The 21,687-nt window shown below is 49.7% G+C and overlaps 1 protein-coding gene across 7 annotated transcripts; it reads right to left on the bottom strand.

Annotated features, from left to right (window-relative positions):
• Positions 1–12,593: 12,593 nt before the first annotated feature.
• On the bottom strand, positions 12,594–21,295 carry LOC123650303 (synaptotagmin-15). 7 transcript variants are annotated; one of them, XM_045569018.1, is made up of 9 exons: positions 21,116–21,295; positions 19,914–20,113; positions 19,655–19,709; positions 19,228–19,370; positions 18,022–18,338; positions 16,432–16,602; positions 15,746–15,866; positions 14,651–14,830; positions 12,594–13,739 (listed from the first exon to the last, which is right to left on the bottom strand). In XM_045569018.1, exons 2-9 carry the CDS (start codon positions 20,011–20,013, stop codon positions 13,597–13,599), a joined length of 1,230 nt encoding a protein of 409 aa, XP_045424974.1. In that variant the 5' UTR covers positions 20,014–20,113; positions 21,116–21,295; the 3' UTR covers positions 12,594–13,596. The 7 variants fall into 7 exon arrangements, with proteins under 7 accessions (XP_045424974.1, XP_045424972.1, XP_045424975.1 ...); XM_045569016.1 differs by lacking the exon at positions 19,655–19,709 and having other exon boundaries at positions 15,755–15,866; positions 19,914–20,118; XM_045569019.1 differs by lacking the exon at positions 19,655–19,709 and having other exon boundaries at positions 19,228–19,329; positions 21,116–21,294.
• Between the last annotated feature and the right edge of the window lie 392 nt (positions 21,296–21,687).

Genomic DNA, 21,687 nt, shown 5'->3' with positions numbered 1-21,687 from the left:
AAACCGGCTACCACTCTGGTCCTCTCATGGGATGGTCTCTGCTTGTCCAGGCAATACTGACTGCTGATGTCATCTGTGGAGCAGGCGTTCAGTACCCCTGTTTCTGGAATGCATGTGGGAGTTCTTAAGAAGCTCGTCTTCCTGCACAGTATGTGCCCAGTTCTTGTCATAGGAAATGAAGCTCCTGCCTGGTGTCTGCTGCCCGCTCAGCTCCCTCCACTGCTACCTCCTCTCTCCATCTTTCCATCTCCCTCTGATTCGCCTCACTCATGCTCGGATAAGCGCAGAGTTGCAGGTCAGCAATTCCTCTGCACAATCACGTATTGGACAAGGCCTGGAATTGCCCTTCTATGCCTGATAGAAGGTATATAGTATTATACCATTCAATTTATGTAACATCGTAGTCATACTGTCTGGAAGAATCTTACCAAAATAATATAGTTATGCCCTTAGATGGGGAATTAGGACCTGATTTTACCTTCTTACTTGTGACTATTTTTATCTGATGGAATTACTGGGAAATTTCCCTCACTTCTAAAGAATTTCTCTATACTAAAAAAATCACTAGGAACACTCATACGCTGTTGGTGGGACTGCAAACTAGTGCAACCTCTATGGAAAGTAATATGGAAATAACTCAAAAAACTAAAAGTAGAACTCTGATTTGATCCAGCAAACCCACTACTGGATATTTACCCAAAGGGAAAAAAGACTTTTTGTATAAAAGACACCTGCACTTGACTGTTTACAGCAGCACAATTCACAATTGCAAAGATGTGGAAACAACCCGAGTGCCCATCAATACTTGAGTGGATTAATAAAATGTGGTATATGTATACCATAAAAAAATGGTGAACTGATACCTCTTGTATTAATATGGATGGAACTGGAGACCATTATTCTAAGTGAAGTATCACAAGAATGGAAAAAAACGACCACATGTATTCACCATTAAGTTGGAACCAATTGATCAACACTTATGTGCATATATGGAAATAACACTCATCGGAATTCAAGCAGGTGGGAGGGGGGAAAGTCACACCTAACGGGCACAATGCACACTATCTGGGTGGTGGGCACACTTACTACTTTGACTCAAATGGTACAAAAGCAATTTATGTAACCAAAACGTGTACCCCTATAATATTCTGAAATAAAATTTAAAAAAATCACTTCCCAAATATAGAAAAAGATGGGCTGGTGTTGATCACAGAAACTAACACTACATAGTAGATATTGATACTTCATGGGTGGCAGCCAGGCACACACTGATGTCCCTCCTCTGGGTCATGTTTATACTATTTGTTTTGAACCCTGGGCAAAAACTGATTATGCAAAGAGAGAAGGATGCCTGACTCAAGCTGGGCCAATCAGATTCTTTTCCACAGAATTAAAAAGAAATTATGTACCATAAAATGCACACATCTTAAATGTACAATTCGCTGAGTTTTGGCAAATATATACATTCATGTAACCGATACCCTAGTCAAGATTGGGAACATTTTATCTCCCTAAGACTTTTCCTCAGCTCTACATCCAGTCAGTCCCCACCATGATACCCAAGCATCATTCTCATTTCGGTCACCATAGATGAGTTTTATCTGTTTTTGAACTTGATATAAATGAAATCGTATAGTATATATTTCTTTATGATTGGCTTTTTTTACATGGCAATGTTTTTGAGATTCATCCATATTTATGTGGAAATCAGTTCATTCTTTTTTATTGCTGAGTAACATACCAATATATGAATATATTATCCATTCTCCTGTGGAATGCCATTGGAGTTGTTTCCAATTTTTGGCTATTATGAATAAAGCTGCTAAAAACATTTTTTTTTACAATCTTGTTACAGACATACACTTTCATGGGGGAAGTATGTGGGTAAATACCTAGGATGGAGATTGCTGGTTTATAGGATAGGTGTATCTATAACTTTATAAGAAACTGCCAAACAGTGCTCCAGAGTTGTGCAATTTTATACTCACCACCCATACCTGAGGGTTCTAGCTGTTCTACATCCTTGCCAGCATTTGGGTGTCAATCATTTTCATTGTTGTTTTTCTCGTGGGTCTGAAGTGGTATCTCCTGGTTTTGGTTTGCATTTCCCTGATGACTAATGAGCCTGTGCAACTTGCCATGTGCTCATTGGCCATCTGTATGTCTTCACTTGCTGAAATGTCTATTCATTTATTTTATTGGGTTGTTTGTTTTTTTACTAATCACATGTATGTTCTAGGTAAAAGTCAGATATGTGTATTAACATTTTGAAGTATCTGCTCAGCATTAGGCATCCTGGCTATATGATCTGAGAAAAAAAGAAATAAAATATGTAGTTGTATTGAAAAGTCTTAAATAAATTAAAATGTCACTATTTTGAATGACTAGAATACTCAGAAAAATAATCCCCAGAATTCAATCAAAAATATATCAATACTACATTAATTACATATAAGTTTACAAAATTCTGTTATATTACTATATACCAATAACATATAGTTCTAAATAAAAATAATTATGCTCACAGATAAAACTAAAACCATTAAAAGCTTTATTTATTCCAAGGTAATGATACAAAAACCATGAGGGAAATAAAAGGAGATAGGAATTAGTGGGACACTATACTGTGCTCCTGCTGTTTGGAAAGATTTAATGCACAGAGTTGATTCTGTAATAACCAAAGTCCCTGAAGGATTGCATATAGAAGTTGGTAAGTTGATTTAAAAATTAATTGAGAAGAATGAACAGGAATTTGAAGATTCTAATAACCATTGACTTATACACTTTAAATAGGTGAATTGTATGATATGTGAATTATGTCAATAAAGCCATTTAAAAATAAACAGGGAAGTGTTTTTTAAGTTAATATAAAAAAAATAAGGTAAGCAAAACAATAAAAAAATATGGGTTTGGTGTTTCCACACCTTGAGTGAAAATCTTATTAGGAAACAGTATGTAAAATATTTCATTTTTGTAAAAAATTAGTGGAGAGTACTCAAAAATTTCTAACAATGTTTATCCTTAAGGAGCTAATAACTATAGCGAATATGTTACTTAATGATGAAATGTGGAAAAATTTCTGAGAACAGAAATAAGACAAGGATATCTACTAACATCATTTATATTCAATACTTTTGTGGTGTTCCTAGCCAGAGAAATAAAGCAAAAAATCGAAATAAACAATATAAGAATTAGAGCTAAGATATAAAACTATAATTATGTATATTTAAAATTTAAAAGAATCCAGAGATAAATTATTAGTGAGTTTAGCATGATTGCTGGATAAATAGGTCAAAATAGGAAAAGCGACTTCATTTCTGCATAGCAGCAAGAGTTAGAAGGTAAAAATTTAAGAACAAACCATTGATAATAGCATAAAAAATCAAATGTCTAGGGAAAATTTAATCAAAGATGTACAAGACCTCTACACATAACTTGATAAACATTATTCAGAGAAATTAGAGAAGTGCTAAATAAATGGAAGTATATACTACGTTGATGGATTAGACAACTCAGTATTTCAAAGATGTCAGTTCTCCTCTGAATTGACATATAAACTCAGAGCAATCCCAATCAAAATCATAATGGGCTCCTTTTTTGAGGGAGTGGTAGGGACTTAGCAAGCTGATTCCAAAATTTGTATGGAAATGCAAAGTGCCCAAATAGCTAAGACGCTCTTGAAGAAGAAGAATCAGACTGATTGCTCAACCAGATAGTGACTTATAAATCAGTAATTAATCAGTGGTATTAGTATAAAGATAGGCAAATTGACCATTATAACAGAAAGAGCCCAGAAACAGACCCAAGGATATATGAACATTTGATTTATCACCTAGATGGTGTAGCAGAGCAGTAGGGAAAGGATAGTATTTTCAATAAATGGTGTTGGGATAATTGAATATCTTTATGGAATGAAAGAAACTTGAAGTCTGTGTCATAATTTATATAAACGCTGATATCAAGTAGATCCTACATCAAATTGTGAAAGGCAAAATAATAAAGCTTCTAGAAAATAGTCTAGGAGAATATTTTCATGATTTCAAGGTATGGAAAAACTTGACAAGTATGACACAAAAAGCACTAATATAAAAGAAAGATTGCTTCATTTGACAACATTAAAATTAAAAACTTCTATTCACCAAAAGAAAGCCATAAAGTGGGAGTAGATAATCCAAAAATATATTAGTAATTTAAAGAGATAGAGTGGGAGAAAACATTTGCAATACATATATTAATAATTGAAATGAGCCTCTATAAATCGATAAGAAAACCACAAATAATCCAGGAGGAAAAAAGCGGGGGCAAGACCCATGAACAGGCGCTTCACAAGGAAGAAACTCAGATGACCAACTTACCTAAAAAAAGGTGTTCAATCTCATTAGTCATCAGAGAAATACAAATTAAATCCACAGTGAAATGCCTAAACATGCTAAAGAGAATGGGTAAAATTTAAAAGACTAAAGACCAAGTGTTGACAAGGGCATGGAGCAAAGGGAACTCTCATACACTGAACTGCTGGTGAGAATGTAAACTGGGGCATTTACTTTGGAGAACAGGATAGCTTTATCTATGAAATGTGAAGATATGCAAACTCTGTGACCCATTAGCTCCACTCTAATGTCATACTCCTCCCAAAATGTATGCAGATTTGCACCAAGATACATATGCAAGAATGTTCATAGCAGCATTACTTGTAATAGCCCCAAACTAGAAACAACCTCAAAGTTCACAAACAGTAGAATGGGTAAACAGCAGAAAAGTATGCAAAATTACACAGCGATGAACGTGAATGACCTAGGCCTACACACAGGAAGAGGAGAATGAATCTCGAAACATAAGGTGAAGGAAGCCAGACATAAAAGATTACTTCCTTTTTGATTCCTTATATAACTCTTTATATGGTAATATGGTGTGGAAAGCTGCCTGCTAAGGTGGTAAAAGCAAAGAAGCGGATGCCATGGCAATCAGGTCATTGGCTTTTTTTTTTTTTTTTTTTTTTGAGACAGAGTCTCATTCTCTTGCCTGGGCTAGAGTGAGTGCCGTGGTGTCAGCCTAGCTCACAGCAACCTCAAACTCCTGGGCTCAAGCGATCCTCCTGCCTCAGCCTCCCGAGTAGCTGGGACTACAGGCATGCGCCACCGTGTCCAGGTGATTTTTTCTATTTTTAGTTGTTTGGCTCATTTCTTTCCATTTATAGTAGAGACAGGGCCTCGCTCTTGCTCAGGCTGGTCTCCAACTCCTGAACTCAAGCGATCCCCCCCCAACCCCACCTCCGCCTCGGCCTCCCAGAGTGCTAGGATTGCAAGCGTGAGCCACCGCGCCCGACCCATTGGCTATTCCTGGTGGGGACAGAAGCGGCAGTGTTTGCGCGGGGCACAAGGGAAGATTCTGGGAAGGCTGGTGCGCACCCTCTGCAGCTGCAAATCCATCCTTGGCGCCCGCGCTGCGGCTACAGCCGCGGCCCCCACGCGGCTCTCCGTGGCTGCGAGCGCGGTGCGAACCGGCAGAGGGCGCCGGAGACACACCGCGGGGCCGGCGCGTCGGCGCGGGGGCCGGCCTGGGGCCACCGTGCGGGCCTGAGGCCACCGCGCGGCCCCTCGGCCACCTGGCGGCCCGGCCTGACCTGCCAGTCACGCCCCCACCGCCCTCCTGACGGAGACACCACGGTCTTCGGGCTCGGTCCCCACAGTGCCCCACTCCCGCCGCTCATCCCCTCCCCGACCTCACCCTCAGCCCGGGAAGTTTGTCAATCAGCAGACATGCAAGATTTGTCAGATTATTAAAAACAAAGAGCCAACAGGGATCAAAGCCGATCATTTGCCAGATTTTACTTCCCCAGTGGAGACGAACAATTCACGCAGAAGCACGGAAGAAAGGGAGAGCGGAAGGGAGGAGGGAGAGGAGGAGGGAGGAGGCAGAGAAAGGAGGGAACGTCGAGAAGGCGCGGCCTCCCCGGCACTAAAGACTCTAACAGGCTCGGAAAGGCCCGCACAGACTCCTCCCCCGGCTGCGGGAAGGCTGCGGGCCTACAGGTTGTCTCTGTCTTTTTTGAGGTCTCTCTGGCAGTATGTAATAACAGTAACATTTTTGGACATCTGGAATCTGATCCGGAATTCCAGCTCCACCACTTTCTAGCCGTGGGGCCCTGAGGCACCGCATCTCCTCTCCGAGGGTCAGTTCCTCCTGCCGGCGGTTGCGGAGGCCCCCCCCCCCTCCCCCCCGGGCCGAGCCAGTCGCAAGCTGGCGTGTAAAGGCTACTGCGGTTCCCAGGGCCTGCTTCTTCTCTCCTCGCTTTGATAGTCATTCCACTTCGAGAAACGTGCTTTTTGAAATAAAGCTAAAAGTAGGGGAAGGGGTGGGGTGACTTGAGCTAATAATTCCGTACTAACCATTAGGACAAAAAAACATGGCAGGCAAGTATCACAATCCATTTTCATAATGGCGTACTGAATTCAATTAAGAAATGTAGCCATTATGTCGAAAGAGCAAGGCTTAGGAAGGTGACCAGCAACTGCTTTGCTCTTTTTTCCTAGTCACCCATTCCAACCTGCTCTGCAAGTAGCTTCTTTCTCCCTACCCCTTGGATAAAATCTTGGGCTGTTCCATGACTTTTTTGATCATTCTTAGTTAACCAAAAATGTCTCCTGTAACTTCTAGTTACAAAAACAGGCTCTGTTCAGGACTTAGAATGTCCAATCTCAGGTAGTGAAGTTCCAACTTCAAGTTTGGGCTTCCTCTTCACTCCTCCCCTACCTGGCCTGTGCCTGCCACCGGCTCCACCAGGCAGTGGGCGTGTGGCATTGTTTCCTAGCGCTCCATTTTGTGCTTCTGCTTCTCCTTCTCACTGGGGTTTCTGATCATCCTAGCAGGGTTTGGGAGGGGCAGGGGACGGAGGTCACCTGTGGGACAGGAGAAGCTCTGAATGGTGCTATTGTGAGCTGGAGTACCCAGCTCTAGGGCCTTTCCTTTACTGTGAATCTTACCTATGGTCCCTGTGGCCCACATTTGTCCCAGAGTGGGGTGGCACACAGCACCGTTCCTATCCCCTTTAAAGGGCTTTATTACATTTTTCTGGAAGTAGAGTCTGGAAGTTATATTTCCTAGACACTCTTACAAACGGGGCTCCAGGTTGATTCTGCCAAACGTGAGGCACCCAGGTGAGACTAGAAAGCAGAAAGATGGGAAAAAATCATCCTTTTCTTCGTTTGACTCTGATACTCGTGACCGCAGAATGCTGGAGGCTCTTGCGGTCATTTGGGCAAAGAATTCCACAATGAAAAATAAGAAAAAACATAGTTGGCAAATGGCTGTGCAAATTACAGCCCATCATCATTATGGGATGCCAGACTGGCAGCAGCGGCATGAGCCACAACAGCAAGTGCACAGCTGGGGGTTCCTCCTTGGTGACTGCACCTGCCCAGCCAACCACGGGCTCCTGAAATTCCCATTTCTAAGGAACATCAGTATGGTACAGTGAGTTATTCACCCTAGTTCTTCACCCCTCCCTGTAGCTATGCCATTGTCCTGTAGCTTTGCACTTCCTCACCAAAAAAAGACATAGTTTACTTCCTGCCCCTAGAGTTGGAACTTGGCCATGTGACTTGCTTTGGCCAATGGGCAAATGAGCAGAGGGTAGAAATGTGTTTGCACAGTGAGGTTTGCCCTTTTATGCTTCTGCCTTCACCATGAAAAGAGCTTCCCCTGGGTAGCTGCTGCCCCTTCAGCCTGTGCTCAGAATAAACAAATGTGGAGCTGGCCTGGGTGAAGAGCTAAGCCCAGAGACCCACGCCTTGAAACTGCCTACCCTAGATCTGCCCACACCCAGCTGACCCACAGATGTATGAGAAATGAGTGCTCATTGCCCTGTGCCACTGAGACGCTATGGTTATTGTTATGCACCATGATTGCAGACAATAGCTGATAAGCAACTGTCCCCTCCTTTGGCTTCACCAGCCTTCCTAAGAATTGTATAATCTAATTCCCCGTATAAAATCACTCTTTGCTGGGAATTCTTTCTCTGGGATAAGAATTCTGAGAAAAGAAATCTTTTTCTTTTTTAGGCAGACCAATGTTCATGCCAGGAGCAACTGGGAAAGCTGAATAAAATACAGAAAACCTCTTTTTTAAGTTATTGGAAAGCTGCTAAGTTGACAAGTGTTTGAAGGGCTGTGATCTCAGAAGGAGGAAAACACAAAGAGGTGAGCTGGCACTGTGTGAGCCATTTTTCCCTTCAGGAAATTTGCTGATTCTAGTTAAGAGGCTGAGTATTTGAGCAAGGGAACCACTGCCAAGAGGCAGAAAGGGCAGCAGAGTCTTTGGAGCAGTAGAGACAAGAAACTAAGGACTCAGGCTGCAAATCAGCTGGAACTGAGGGCCTAAGACATTGGACAGAAAAGAGACCCAGAAAAGTGACTCTGACACTTATGGGAGGCATTTGCTGTATTATTAAGCTAAGCAGAAAGCCTATGAGAGACAGCAGTTTTGACAGTATCGTGATACTAGTGACATACAAATTGGGAGTTCAGGTTCCACCAAAGAACAGAAGCCTAGTGATCACACCAGACTCTCAGCTGGAATCCTTGGAGGATTTCTATGCTCTAGAAATGGGGACAAACCAGAGGGGGAGATAGAGCCTTACAGAAACTGCAACCCAGACTCTAGCGAGTGCAATACCAATTGAGTTAAGGCAACCTCATCCCACTCTGCCTACCTGAGAACACAGTGAACACAGTGGAGAAAGACATTATCTCCATAGTGTCTCCTGGAGCCACTATAATTTATAATGGTCAGCATTCAATAATAAATTATCAAGCACAACAAGAAACAGGAATGTGGGGGGGACATACACATAGTAAAACTGACCCACTAGTGACCCAGATATTGGTGTTATCAGATATAGACTTGACTGACAGAATAGAGACTTTCTGGAATCTATATGAATTAATGAAATGGAAATTTAGAACTGAAAAATACAATAATTTAAATTAGCAACTTAGCACATGGGTTAGTTATGATTAGACTTAGAAGAAGAAAGATGTACTGAACTGTAATATAGGACAGTATAAAAACTCTAAGCTGAAGAACAGAGATAGAAAACACAGCAAAGAACATGAGAGACTTGCAGGAAGTGGTGGACAGACCTAACCTATGTGTAACTGGGGTCTTATGAGTAGAGGAGAGGAAGATCAGGGCCAAAACAATAGTCAAAGAAATACAGGCTGAGAATTTTCCAAAACTGATAAAGCTTTATGACCCTCCCCCCCATGCAAGATAAATAAGAAAACTGCATCTAGGCACACAATACTCATGCTTCTGAAAACCAATGACAAAGAAAAAATATTAAAAGCGGCCAAAGAGAGGTGGGGGAGACACGTTACTTTCAAAGGAGAAGCAATAGCCTGACAATCGCTTGTCAGCAGAAATGACAGAAGTGAGAAGACACTAGAATGCCATTTTGAAACTGCTGGGGGAAAAAAAAAACTGTTAACCCAGAATTCTGTATCCACAAAACAGTCTTTACAAATGAATTTGAAATAGATATTTCTATTCAAAGATTGAGAAAATTTGCTGCCAGCAGATCTGCACTAAAAGAAATATTACAGGGAGTTCTCAGGTAGAAGAAAACTGAGCTAAGATATAATCACAAAAATATAGTAAAGAATAAAAAGCAACAGAAAGAGTGAATATGTGGGTCAATATAAGGGCATGCTGATGGAACATAGCAATAGTAGTAGTGTGTTCTTAGGTGTAAAATATATGTGGAATTAAAAGAATAATAGCAACAACATACATGCAAGAGTAGAATGGAGAGGCTAGGCATTGTGGCTCACGCCTGTAATCCTAGCACACTGGGAGGCCAAGGCAGGAGGATCACTTGAGTTCAGGAGTTGGAGACCAGCCTGAGCAACAGCGAGACCCTGTCTCTACTAAATATGGAAAGAAATTAGCTGGACAACTAAAAATATATATAGAAAAAATTAGTCAGGCATGATGGCACATGGCTGTAGTCCCAGCTACTTGGGAGGCTGAGGCAGTAGGATCGCTTGAGTCCAGGAGTTTGAGGTTGCTGTGAGCTAGGCTGACGCCATGGCACTCTAGCCAGGGCAACAGAGTGAGACTCTGTTTCAAAAAAAAAAAGAGTAGAGTGGAGGTCAATAGAGATTGAGTGTTGTGAGATATAGCATTGTCTGGGAAATGATTAAAAAATAAAATTTGTATTAGACTATAATAAATAATGGATACAAGTTGTAATTTCTGGGGGCAACACTAAAGGAATAATAAAAGAATGTATAAGTAGCAACTAATGAGTGGGGGGAGATGGAATTAAAAAACCAAATTAATCCAAAAGAAGGCAGCCAAGGAGAGAAAAAGAAACATAAATTAGGTGGGACAATGGAAACAAATGGTAAGATGGTATATGTGAACACAACTATATCATTAATTACATTAAATGTAAATGTGCTAAATACACAAAAGACAGAAGTTGGCAGGCTTGATATAAAGATTATATTTAAGAGACATTATGTAATTCTATAATAAGAACATAAGAAAGTTGAAAAGTAAGGGAAAAATGAAAAAAAAAAAACCATTGTGAGTGGTAGAGAGAGCCATTTCACACTGACAAAGGGTTCACTCTACCAGAAAAATATCAATTTTAATTGAGTATGAGCCTAATAACATAAGCTCTAAATAAATAAAACAAAAATTGACAAAACTAAAGGAGAAATAAACAAATTTACAATCCCAATCATAGTGGGAGACTTTAACTTCTCTCAATAATGGATAGAAAAATAGACAAAAATATTAGTAAAGATGCATATGATTTGACCAACCTGATTTACAAACTTGACCTAATTTAAATATACAGAACACCTGTACACAACAACTGCGGAATACACATTCTTTTCCAGTGCAAGAACATTACAATAAAAATATTATAGGAAAGTCTCTCATGAACATAACTGCAAAAATCCTTAAAATTATAATAGCAAATACATCTAAATTTGAAATAAATAAGTCCTAGTACTATTGTGCGTGTGTATACACTTGCACACACACAAACACATACACACGCTGCTGGTTTCTATTATGAGAATGTAAGTTTGGTTTGACATTCAAAAGTCAATCAGTATAAGTTATCACATTAAAAGAATAAAGGAGAAAAAAATTATTTCAAAAGATACAGAAAAAGTATTTGATAAAATTTAACACCATTTGTGATTTAAAAAAATAACTTTTTAACAGGTTGGGAATATACTATCATGAGTACAATATAAATCCTATAGCAAATATCATGCTTAATGGTAAATATTGATAGCTCCTACGCCCTTGCCTGCCATCCCAGAGACTGAGAATGCGACAAGCATACCCATTATCAATCGCTACTGGGAGTCAGTACTCGCTGGAGGACCGAGCCAATGCAATTTGTATACCAATTTGTATCTTGCAGCCATGCTGAACTTGTTTATTAACTCTAATAGGATTTGTGTGTGTGTGTACTCTTTAGGATTTTCTACATACAAGATCATGTCATCTGCAAATATAGTTTTACTTCCTCCTTTACAATCTGGATGTCCTTTATTTCTTTTTCTTGTCCAATTGTCCAGACACTGCAATTTGGCAATCAGTAAATAAGGCATAAAGTTGGGAAAGGAAGAAATGAAACTGTTACTCGCAGAAGACATGGTTATACATAAAGAATCTGGAAACTATTAAAATTTAAATGAATTAGCAAGGCCACTCACTAGATACAAAGTCAACATACTTTTGTAGCAACAGAATCTCTATATACTACCAATAAACAAATAGAAAACACCTAAGGGTAAATCTAATGAAAGATGTGTACGAACACTTTGCTGGAAACCACAAAACCATTCTAAGAAACTTACAAAAGACCTAACACCATGTTAATGGATTAGAAGATTCAATGTTGTAAAGTTGTCAAATGACCCCCTAATTGGTCTACATATTCAATGAAATACGATCAAGTTCTAGCACTTTATTTTGTGGAAATTGACCAGCTGATGCTTAAATGTTTTATGGAAATGCAAAGGGCTTCTTTCTGCTGGAGTCACTTTGTGGACAGGATTTGAGGCCAGCTCTCTCTGGTCTGTGGGAAGATGCATGTATATTTTGCTCCATGTTTGTAGACGGAGAACAGCCCTATACAGAAACCCTCTTCCCTCCCAACAGAGCAGAGAGCCTGTTAGTCTCTGCCATTTAGATTTTTCAGGGGTGAGTCAGATATGCCAGGTCACTCTGTCTTGCAAAGAGGACCCTTATCAACTTTTCCAAGTGGCTCTAGAAAGGCCACTGCTAGTCATGAATCTCACGTGGAATGTGGAGGCGGCTGGCACCTCCTGGGATGTCAGGTGACACATTAGTCCTCCGCTCTGTAAACACACAGAGAACGATTCTGTGTGCTATGAAGCTATTAGAAACGACAGCTCTGTAGACTACTTTGAAAATGTGCAAGTGAAATAAGTGAGAAAAAGCAAACACCACATACTCTGTCCACATGGACCACTGCCACGCAAGCTTGTATTTGTGCAGTGACAGAGACAGGAACACAAGTAAAAGGCATAAACTCGGTATAACATTCGATACTTTATTTCGCTGAAGTTGCTTCACTGCATAAGAAAAAGATACTAGTTCAAAGTTCTGTTCTAGTTGTACAACAACAGTGCATCGACTCTGCAGGCTCCACAGCACTGGGGTGCAAGTACCCACTGCCTGTCTCGGTAACAGCGACAGGCACAGCCGCTGCTCCTTAGCTTGAGTCCAGCTTCTGGGGAGTTGACGGCTGGTATTTGTGGGGGCTTCTGTCTTAATGAATTTTATACGGACACCACAGCACGACAATCACACTGGAATCCCTGGGATTACAGGAAACGTTCTCAGCCCTGTGGGCTACACTATGGCCACACGGCTTCCACCATGTCCTGCTTGACGTGAACAGGAACCGAGTGCTGTTGGATCAGGGAGACCACGGAAGCCGGCAGCAGAACACCTACAGGGCCGGGGGTGTGAGGTTTTGGGCTCTGGGGAGGGTGGGCCGGGGGCAAAACCCGACATCACGTGGTGGGTGGGACTGGCCATCGCTCTGGGGAGGGACCTAACACACAGGTGAGGCCCTCTTCACCCCGCACAGTGGGCCGCGCTGACATGGTCCACCAGTGGGTACCCGAGCCGGCTGCTCACGGCATTCTCCCCACCACCGCCCCGAGCGTGTGTCTCCTCTGCCAGGAGGAAGGCGGAGAAAGCCCAGTGGAAGAGCAGCGGGTCATCAGCTGCATCAGCACACGTTGGCTTTCCCAGACGGCGGAGCCCAGGTGTGCCCCGCACGTCTACGCAGGACGCACAGCCGAGCCATCACCACACGGAGTATTTCTTCAGAACCCCTGGGGTCCCACTCTGACTCAGGCCCAGGCCCAGGACTCCACGCCCGGGCAGCCCCGCAGGTAAGGCTGTGTAGGGAGCGCACTGGCCACAGCTGCTGACCAGGGAGACCTTGGATGAAACGTCCCTGCTTGTGGCCATCCCGAGCAACTGCGAGGAGGGCGGGTCCCGAAGCAGAGCCGCGGTCCTGGGCGCAGGTCAGGGCTCGGAGGTGCGGCTGAGCGCATGCCAGCGCTTCACCAGCTCCTTGGGCCTGCTGAGCATCTGGTCCCAGTGCTCCAGCTCCCTGCCTCGCGTGTACATGTAGGGGCCCACCACCACCCGGCCCAGCTGCTGGCTCTCTGCAGGGGGGAGAGAGGGCCGGTCTGCTCCTGAGCACACAACAGGTCCCCAGCAACATCCCCAGCGACTTCTCTCACCCACTCTCCCCTGCCCTGGAAGCAAGTGGCAGCAAGCACCAGCTGACAGCCCCCAAACCGGCCTGCCTTTGCTCTGGGGCTGGAAGGGCTGCTTCTCCCCTACCCCCACCCCCACCCCCAGACGGGATCCCAGGTGGAGAGCCCACCCTTCAGGGCCACCCCCCCACCCTGTTCCCTGCTACAGAGCCACGTTAAGCCTACTTCGCCTCAAAGAGCTGAGGGAGGAAAGGGCCCCTCCAGAAAGAAGGCCTCTTCCATCAGCGAGAATATTCAACAGTACTGTTCACCCTAACCCCCACAGTGGGGAAGGGCCTTAAGTCCAGTCCACGGGACCAGGCACGGCCTACCGGCTCTGCTTCCCAGACAGTGGCAGTGTGCACCAGGTACGGGGCAGTGCAGGAGAGCTGGCTGGGATAACTCGCCCAGGACCCTAAAGGCTTGTCTAGAGGGTGCGAGGAAATGCAGGGCATGCCATGGCCTACAGCACTAGGTCCCTTGGCTGGTGGCAGGCACTGTGCTGCCTCCCGACCTCTCTGGAGAGTGGCCCCAGGAGGGGATGGGTAGCAGAGGCCATCGCTTAACCTCTTTCTAGGGTACCACACCGAGTCTAACTGGACTCAAGCTGGGCATGAATCCCAGCCCTGCTGCCCGAAAGCTGCATGTCCTTGGACAAGTGTCTCAGCCTCTCTGAGCACTAGTTTCCTTAACCTGGGCACAGAGCTCGTGCAGCTCCTCCCGAGGCCTGGGCAGGAGGCATTCGTTCTGCCCGAACATGCAGCAGGCCCTCCCTTGCCCGTCACCCCAACAGCCTGAAGTGGGAGGAGCAGCCTTACTGTCCCCTTCCAGGTTCTGCATCACTGTCAGGCTGAGGCTGGCAGTGTCCAGCTCAGTGGCATCAGTCTTGAAGCTGAAGGTCTCGTTGTACACAGGGTTGATGGAGCCCAGCACAGCCGAGGTCTTTTTGCACTTGACGAACTTGTTGTGGTTCATCAGAGACACTCTGACAAACACACCTAGGGGTGGCGCACACCAGTGGGCTGAGGAGGCGGGCAGGAACCCAGCCCACCCAGGCGGTCCGGCCAGGAGGGCACGTGCCCAACCCTGGTGCTGGGTCACTCACATAGCCGCTGACCCAGCAGCAGGAAGCGGGTGGCTGGGCGTGCTGCCTCGCACCCGGGAGCACTCTGCTCCCTCCCTGCTCCTTCCTATCTCCGGAACACGCCCACAGCTCAGGCTGGCCCTGTTTACCGGAGCCTGGCACCGCATGCCCATGGGGACCATGTTCGCACTGGGTTCTCAGGCCTGCTGGGGCCCCTTTTTCAGAGGGCTGATTTTGGGGGTGGGGGCAGAAGGCTTTGGATCCTCAGTGGAGGATCTGAATCCCAGCTGGCTTACAAGTGACCCAGATGCAAAGACCAGCAGGTGGCCAATGACCACGACCTTGCTTGGGGCAACCCGTGTAGGGGTGGGATGTGTGGGGTGAGCCAGGGCCCCCTCCCCCAGCTCCTGTGTTCTGGGAGGCTGGGGACAGGTGTACCACCTGCCCTGTGTCAGTGCCCTAGTGAGTGGGCATCCCTCCCCTGGGGGCAGGGGGTGCGGGCGGATAGGTGGAGGCGGAGTTGGGCAGGGCAGTTCGCGGAGCTAAGACGCTGCCTTGGGGAACGGGAGGGCCAGGACTTGGTCTTGGGGTCAGGTTAAACCCCTTGGAGCAGGCTGAGGAGATGCAGCCTTGGGTTCAACATAGCAAGGGGCTTCTGGCACCGGAACTGTCCACAGAGGGAGGGCACGTCTCATGAGGTAATGAGCCCTCTGTGATGGGGTATATGCAAGCAGAAATGGGATGGTCAGGGATGACGTTCGGACTCTAGCCCCAGGCCCCAAGCTCAGCGGGCAGGACCTTCTCCGAGGAGCAAAAGAGAAGAACTCACTGACAATACCCCTGTCCTCCTGGAGCCGGAGGCCCTTGGCACGCAGCACGACCACTGTCAGGCGGCTCAGGTAGTCATTGTAGCCGAGGCAGAACTGGAGGTCGCCAAACTCCGAGGGAGGCTGGGGAGGCCGAGATGGAAGCGCCCTAGCCCTGTCACTCTGACAGGTGCCCGGGGGCCACAAAAGCCCCATGTGCCTCCCTCCTTCCTCCCAGCAGTGCACAGGACACAGCCACAGGGTCTCCTTTGAGCCCCACCGCCATTTACTAGATGGAGAAACTGGGGTCTGGAGAGCTGCGGGACCTGCGCAGTCGTGTGGACCAGACCTAAGGATCGGTACCCAGTTCTGCAGGACTCCAAAGCCTATTCTGAGCCACCTGTCCTTCCTGGGGTGTGGGGGAACATTTCCCCGGGCTGGTCCGTTTGTGGTGTCACTTTCACAGCTGTCTGACCTGGACGGGCATCCACACATGGATTTTTCAGGTCGCTCCAGTGTGAAAGGAACTCGGGCGGCTCCTCCCTGCCCAGGGACGGGGCATCCCCCTCAGCCAGCAGCGTGGGGCCTGCTCACTCTTGCAGGGTGGTGTGCAGTATGCGAGGGCTGACGCCGGCCGACAGGTGCTGGGCCCTGTGCACACCTGCTGGCTGCCACGGCAGTGCTGCCACTCCGGTGACCTCGACCTTACCTCCAGGCTCTCGGCCTCCAGGTCTCTCCAGATGATGCGCCGGCAGTCACCTGCCAGGGTCTCGTGCTTCAGGGGGAACAGCACCTGGCCCAGGAGCTGGTGTTTCCTCTGCCTGTCCACGTGGTACACTGAGAGCCTCAGTACCCTCTGGGTGACACTCTTGCTGGACACCTGGAGGAGACGAGGGGGTGGGGCATGAGAGGGTGTGACTCATTGTCCTGAACACAGGCACTTTAGGGGAGGGGATGTCTCAACCAGGGACCTACACCCCCCAAACCCAGGCATTTTCAGGGGATCCTTCTCAGCAGTGGGGCCAAGTGGCCCCAGGAAGTGGGAGTGTGTGCCAGGGCTTTGCTACCCAGAGTGTGGTCCGAGGAGCTACAGTGTCCACCACCACCCGGGGCCTTGTTAGAAATGCGGGGCCCATGAATGGGCACCTGCCATTTAGCAGGAGCTGCAGGTGTGACATGCCTGCAGAGAAGTGTGAGGGCCCCATGCTGCAGCAAGGGCCTGGGGCCTGGGACACTGGCCTGCCCCTGCTCTCTGCATCAGGCACGCCAGCTTGGCCCCTGAGACTTGGCCTCCTCACCTTCGAAATTGGGATAACACCCTGGTCACAGCGCCTGACCCATTAATACTGATTTCAATACTGATTTTCTCCTCTTCCCTTTTCTCCTTCTTCCCTTTCCCTTTTACAGCATGGAGGGGCCCGATGTAGTTGAGGCGGGATGGGATGGAAAAGTGGTGAGTCAAGAAAAATAAGCAGGCAAGCATGACATGTGGCCATGCTGGCCAGCAAGGTGGTGGCCTTGGATCTTGTCCTGAGAAGAGCTGATTCACCTGTTAATTCTCACAGCCTTGGACGCAGCAGGGTGGCCCGGGACCAGGCCCCACAGCCCCCCCTTCCCAGCTCTCTGCCTGGGAGGAAAGCGCGAATCGTGGTGCTGGCCTGGGCAGTCACACTCTTCCTGGAAGCTGGCCTCTCCTTACCTGTTCAGCCAGCCTGAGAAAATGTTTGTCCAAGGCCTCTCGGCAGATCTTGATTACCGGCTTCCCCTAAGGGGCCCAGTCACCTGCTGAGGCTCCCAGGCCCCTGCACAACTGGCTCAGTGCCCTGACAGCCTCGCTACCTCCAGACCCTGAGCCAGGCCAAGGTGCAGCAAAGCCTTCAGAATGGCTCTTGGGCAGTTCCTGTCCCCACCTCCACCTTCCTTGGATCACCTGGCCAGAAACTCCACACGGCTCCAGGGATTTGGGGTGCTTCCCCTGAACCCCACTGTCCAGGGCCTGGCATTCAGTCAGTGCTCCAAAAATGTGTTTTCCCTTTCTCTCCTCCAGACAGTCAGGACAGGAGGAGCCCAGCCTTCTGGCCAGCCCCTCTCCAAGTCTCTCCTCTGCCCTCTCCATCAGGGGTCGGCTCCTCTGGGCCCTGACCCTGTGGGCTGGGTAAAGCAGAGCTGGTGGCATCGAGGGTCCCAGCGGGGCTGTGGGGCACTGGCTGGTGCAGGAGGCTGGGGCTCTCCTGCACAATGCCCGCTCCTTCCCTGGAGGCCAGAAGACCCCAGACCCTGCCTGCTCCAGAGGCCGTACCTGGAAGACGAAGTGCTCGTCAAACTGCGGGTTGGAGGTTTTGCGTTTGGTCTTGGACTGGAGGAAGCGCCGCTCATCGGGCAGCAGGTGGAGCTTCACCAGGGGGCTGCAGGTCTCTGAGGGGGCCTGCAGCTGCCGTGCCTTGATCAAGCCCACCAGCAGCCGCTCGGCCTCCTGCTGGTATTCCACGGAGAACCACAGCCGCCCTAGGCAGCCGGCAGGGAAGTCGGTCTCACTCTTGTCCTCCGAGAACTTGTAGAGCTCCGGGTTGATGGCCCCCACCACACATGTGTCTCCTACAATGGAGGGTGGGAGGGCTGGCAGGCCAGGGGAAGGTGAGGGTGTGGCTTGAGCAGCAAACCCTGCCCTGGCCCATCCCTCTCCACTGAGCCTCAGCTGGCCGGCCACATGCGCCCCACTCCCTTCTCCAGACTGAACATGTCCCCTCTCCCCAGTGCGGCTCCTCCAGGAAGCCTCAGCACAAAGGTGCTGCACAGCCAGCCTGGGCCCCAGCAGGGTGCAGAGTGCTCATTTGACACTGCCCCACACCCCTGCCCCTGTGATCTACCCCATCCCTGAGGTCAGGGCTGCTTTCAGGGCCACAGTGCCCAGCACCTGGCCTGCGCCCTTTCCATGGTGTCTAGAGAATGACTCAGTGATAAAGTGCTGCCTTTTTTCTTCCTCTTCAAATCAGAAGGGCCAAGCTGATTACTAGGTGGTTGCTGGGCAGGTCTCTTGAGGGAACTTTAGAGCAAAGAGGTGGCAGAAATCTGTGTTCCCAGCTCCTGGCATTCTGCCCTCCCGGTTAGCCAGCCCATCCTTCTGGAGCAGGACCCAGCACAAGTTCTGCACCTGGGTACGCCTGGATTCCAAGGCCGGGTCTGTCACTTATGATCTCTAGGACCTTGGGCAAGGCACCGTTAACCTTCCTGAGCCTCAGTTTATGACTGTGTAAAATGGGTGATAATTCCTCCCCCCCAGAGTTGTGCTGAGGTCTCACTGCAAAATGGCACATGAGACCATATCTTACCCTGAATGGGGCGCGGCAGGCACTTGGTAAATGAAAGTACCCAGAAAGAGTGGCCACCAGGCAACCCTGGCATCCCCTGGGCTGGTTCAGGCTGTGTCTGGAGCTAGGCCGGTGAAAGCAGATGGGTCCACCTGAGTGGACCCTGACCCCCGGGCACCCCTGGCGGGAGCACTCACCAAGGTTACTGCTGGGGGCATGAGGCAGGAGCTCCGGAGCTAGGCAGGGGTCCCGTGGGGCCTGAGCCCACTCTCCACTGTGCAGGGGCATCCAGTCTCGGCCTCGGAGGGAAGGGGGCACCACAAACGGCACACCTGGAGGGCTGTCCAGAGGGAGGCGGACAGCAAGTAGGTGGCAAGTGAATGGTTCAGACTCAGAGCACCCAGCCAAGGGGGTTGAGCCCAGGGGCTGGAGGGAGAAAACCCAGTGGGAGCCAGGAGCAGGCAAGAGCACCATTTTCTGGGCCCACACTAACATCCCCCCAACCCCCTCCCCACTCACAGAGCCAGCGCCTCTGTCTGCCCGAGGCAGCAGTGGGATGTTGGAGAAAGAACACAGCCTCCGACACCAGCCTGTCTGGGTTTCGATTCCTGTTCTACCACTTACTAGTTGTTGCTATCTGGATCTGATACTTGTGTCCCTTGAGCCTCAGTCTCCTCAGCTGGAAAATAGGTTTCCTAATGCCTGCCACCAGCCCGTGGTGAAGTTTCTGGGGTTTCTGTGTGAACACTCCCAGCATGGTCGCCGCATAGAGGAGGCGCTCTATTAACAGGATTTTCCTTTCCTGCCCCACCCCAAGGGACACTGCACAGGGAGGGACCTAGAACAAGGCTAGGAGCCCACGAGGCCCCACATCCTGCCTCACCTGCTGGATGGGGTCCTTGTATGCATCTGGCAGAGCTTGTCCCCCTGTCCGCTGGAGGTGGCTGTGGTGGCCATGGCTGGTGTCCCTGGCAGCTCCTCATAGGCAAGGATGGCACAGAGCCTCCTCCACAGACAGCAGCTCAGCCCGACCAACAGCAGCAGCAGCAGCCCCCCGGCGATGCCCCCAATCACCAGGGCCAGCTGCTCTGGGGGCAGAGACCACCAGGCCTGTGCTGCCTCAGGCAAAGCTGTTTCCCTCACACCCCTGGCCTGCGGGGGACACACTGGGACAGCACCCCCGCCCCCTAGGTTGGATCCGGAGCAGCACAGAAGCAGGCTTCCCGTGTCTGTAGGGCAGGGGTGCTGCTGGCTGGGCTCTGCCGGGTCTCAGTGGAAAAGCCATTTCCCCTGGGGTCCCAGTGCCCTGGGCAGAGCATTCTGGTTTGCCTTGGAAAGCAACTGGCCCTGGCCTTGGGATTCTGGCCAGAGCATTTCCTTGTGCTCCTGAGTAGAAATCAGACCTTCCCTCACCAGGACCTCCATCTTCCCCAGGCTCCTGTGGAGCCTTGACACGGAGCTTGGGTGGGCGCCATCGCCGAGGGAAAGCCCAGGAAGGAACCGCTGCCCTTGTTGGCATTCAGGGCTCCATCCTCTGGGGTCCTGGAACCTCCTGTGAGGCTGGACTCCACTTGGGTTCTGTAACCTTCCCTAGCACCCACTCCCTTCCCTAGCACCCACTCCCTTCCCTAGCACCCACTCCCTTCCCTAGCCCGATATCAAGGGGAGCCCATGCTCGGTGGAGTCGGTGGGAGGCGGTGGAGGTGAGGAGAGGGCAGCGGGTATGAGAAATGGAGACGCAGGCGCTCTTTGCTGCTGGCACCCTGCGGGGACCCGGGAGGCTTCCAGACGCTTGGTCCCACTCAGTGGCAGCCCAGGCTGGGCAAAGAAAGTGCGGGCTCCGGGGTCTGGACGGGGTGGGGTGGTGAGAAGGCGGAACCCCCACACTTCTTAAGCCGCAACCGACTTCGAGGAGCGAGGAGCGAGACACGCTCTACTGCACCCCAGCACCCCTGTAGGAGCGGGGCGAGGCCGGCCAGGGCGGGCGGGAGCCGCAGTGGGGGCCGGCGGGCGGAGGCAAGTGCTGGAACGCGCGGCAGAAGGGTCGCCGCGCTGGGGCCGGGAGGGGGAGGCGGGGGCACTTACCCGCCATGAGGCTGCTCCGGCTGGCCCTAGGGGCCCCGGCCCGGGCTGGGTCTCGCGGGCTGGGTCTCCGGGGTCTCGGCGCCTCCAACTGCGGCTTCGGCGCCAGCTCTTAAAGCGCGGCCGGGGCAGTCGGACGGACGTGCGCGGGGGCGGTCCGTTGTCTCGCCGCCGCCCTGCCGCGATGCTGGGGGCCACGCGCTGGACGGCTGGGGCAGGGACTCAGCGCCCCGAGGCCAAGGCTCCGCCCCGTCCTGCCCTGGCCCCGGCCCGGGAGCGCCGCGGAGCCGACCGTGCGCTCCCGGAAACCGCAGGGCTCCGGCCAGGGCGGGTCTCAGGCGCCAGGGCCAGGGGCGCCCGGGGCTCCCTACGGCTTCGGACGGGGCGGGTGCGAGGATCGCCCCCTCCCGGAGGGCAGCGCTAAAGCCTTCTCCGCACACGTCGGACAGAGGGCTCCTACCTGGTTCCTCACACTCGGTGGCCTTGGCACGCGCCTGCGCCCCCCCAGATCCTCTGCGAGCTGAGGCTGCGCCTCCTCGGGCCGGCTCCGACCCTGGCTGGAGGGAGCCCTCTGG

Source organism: Lemur catta, chromosome 14 (assembly GCF_020740605.2).
Source record: "Lemur catta isolate mLemCat1 chromosome 14, mLemCat1.pri, whole genome shotgun sequence".
Classification (NCBI taxonomy): Eukaryota; Metazoa; Chordata; class Mammalia; order Primates; family Lemuridae; genus Lemur; species Lemur catta.
Note: the sequence above shows the minus strand (reverse complement) of the source record. Positions and strands in the feature narration are given on the sequence as shown.

Coding starts and splice junctions, on each gene's coding strand:
- LOC123650303 (XM_045569015.1), bottom strand. Junction 19,371..19,913: donor ACAAGGACCCCATCCAGCAG/GTGAGGCAGGAT, acceptor CCCTCTGGACAG/CCCTCCAGGTGTGCCGTTTG. Junction 18,339..19,227: donor TGCCCCCAGCAGTAACCTTG/GTGAGTGCTCCC, acceptor CTGGCCTGCCAG/CCCTCCCACCCTCCATTGTA.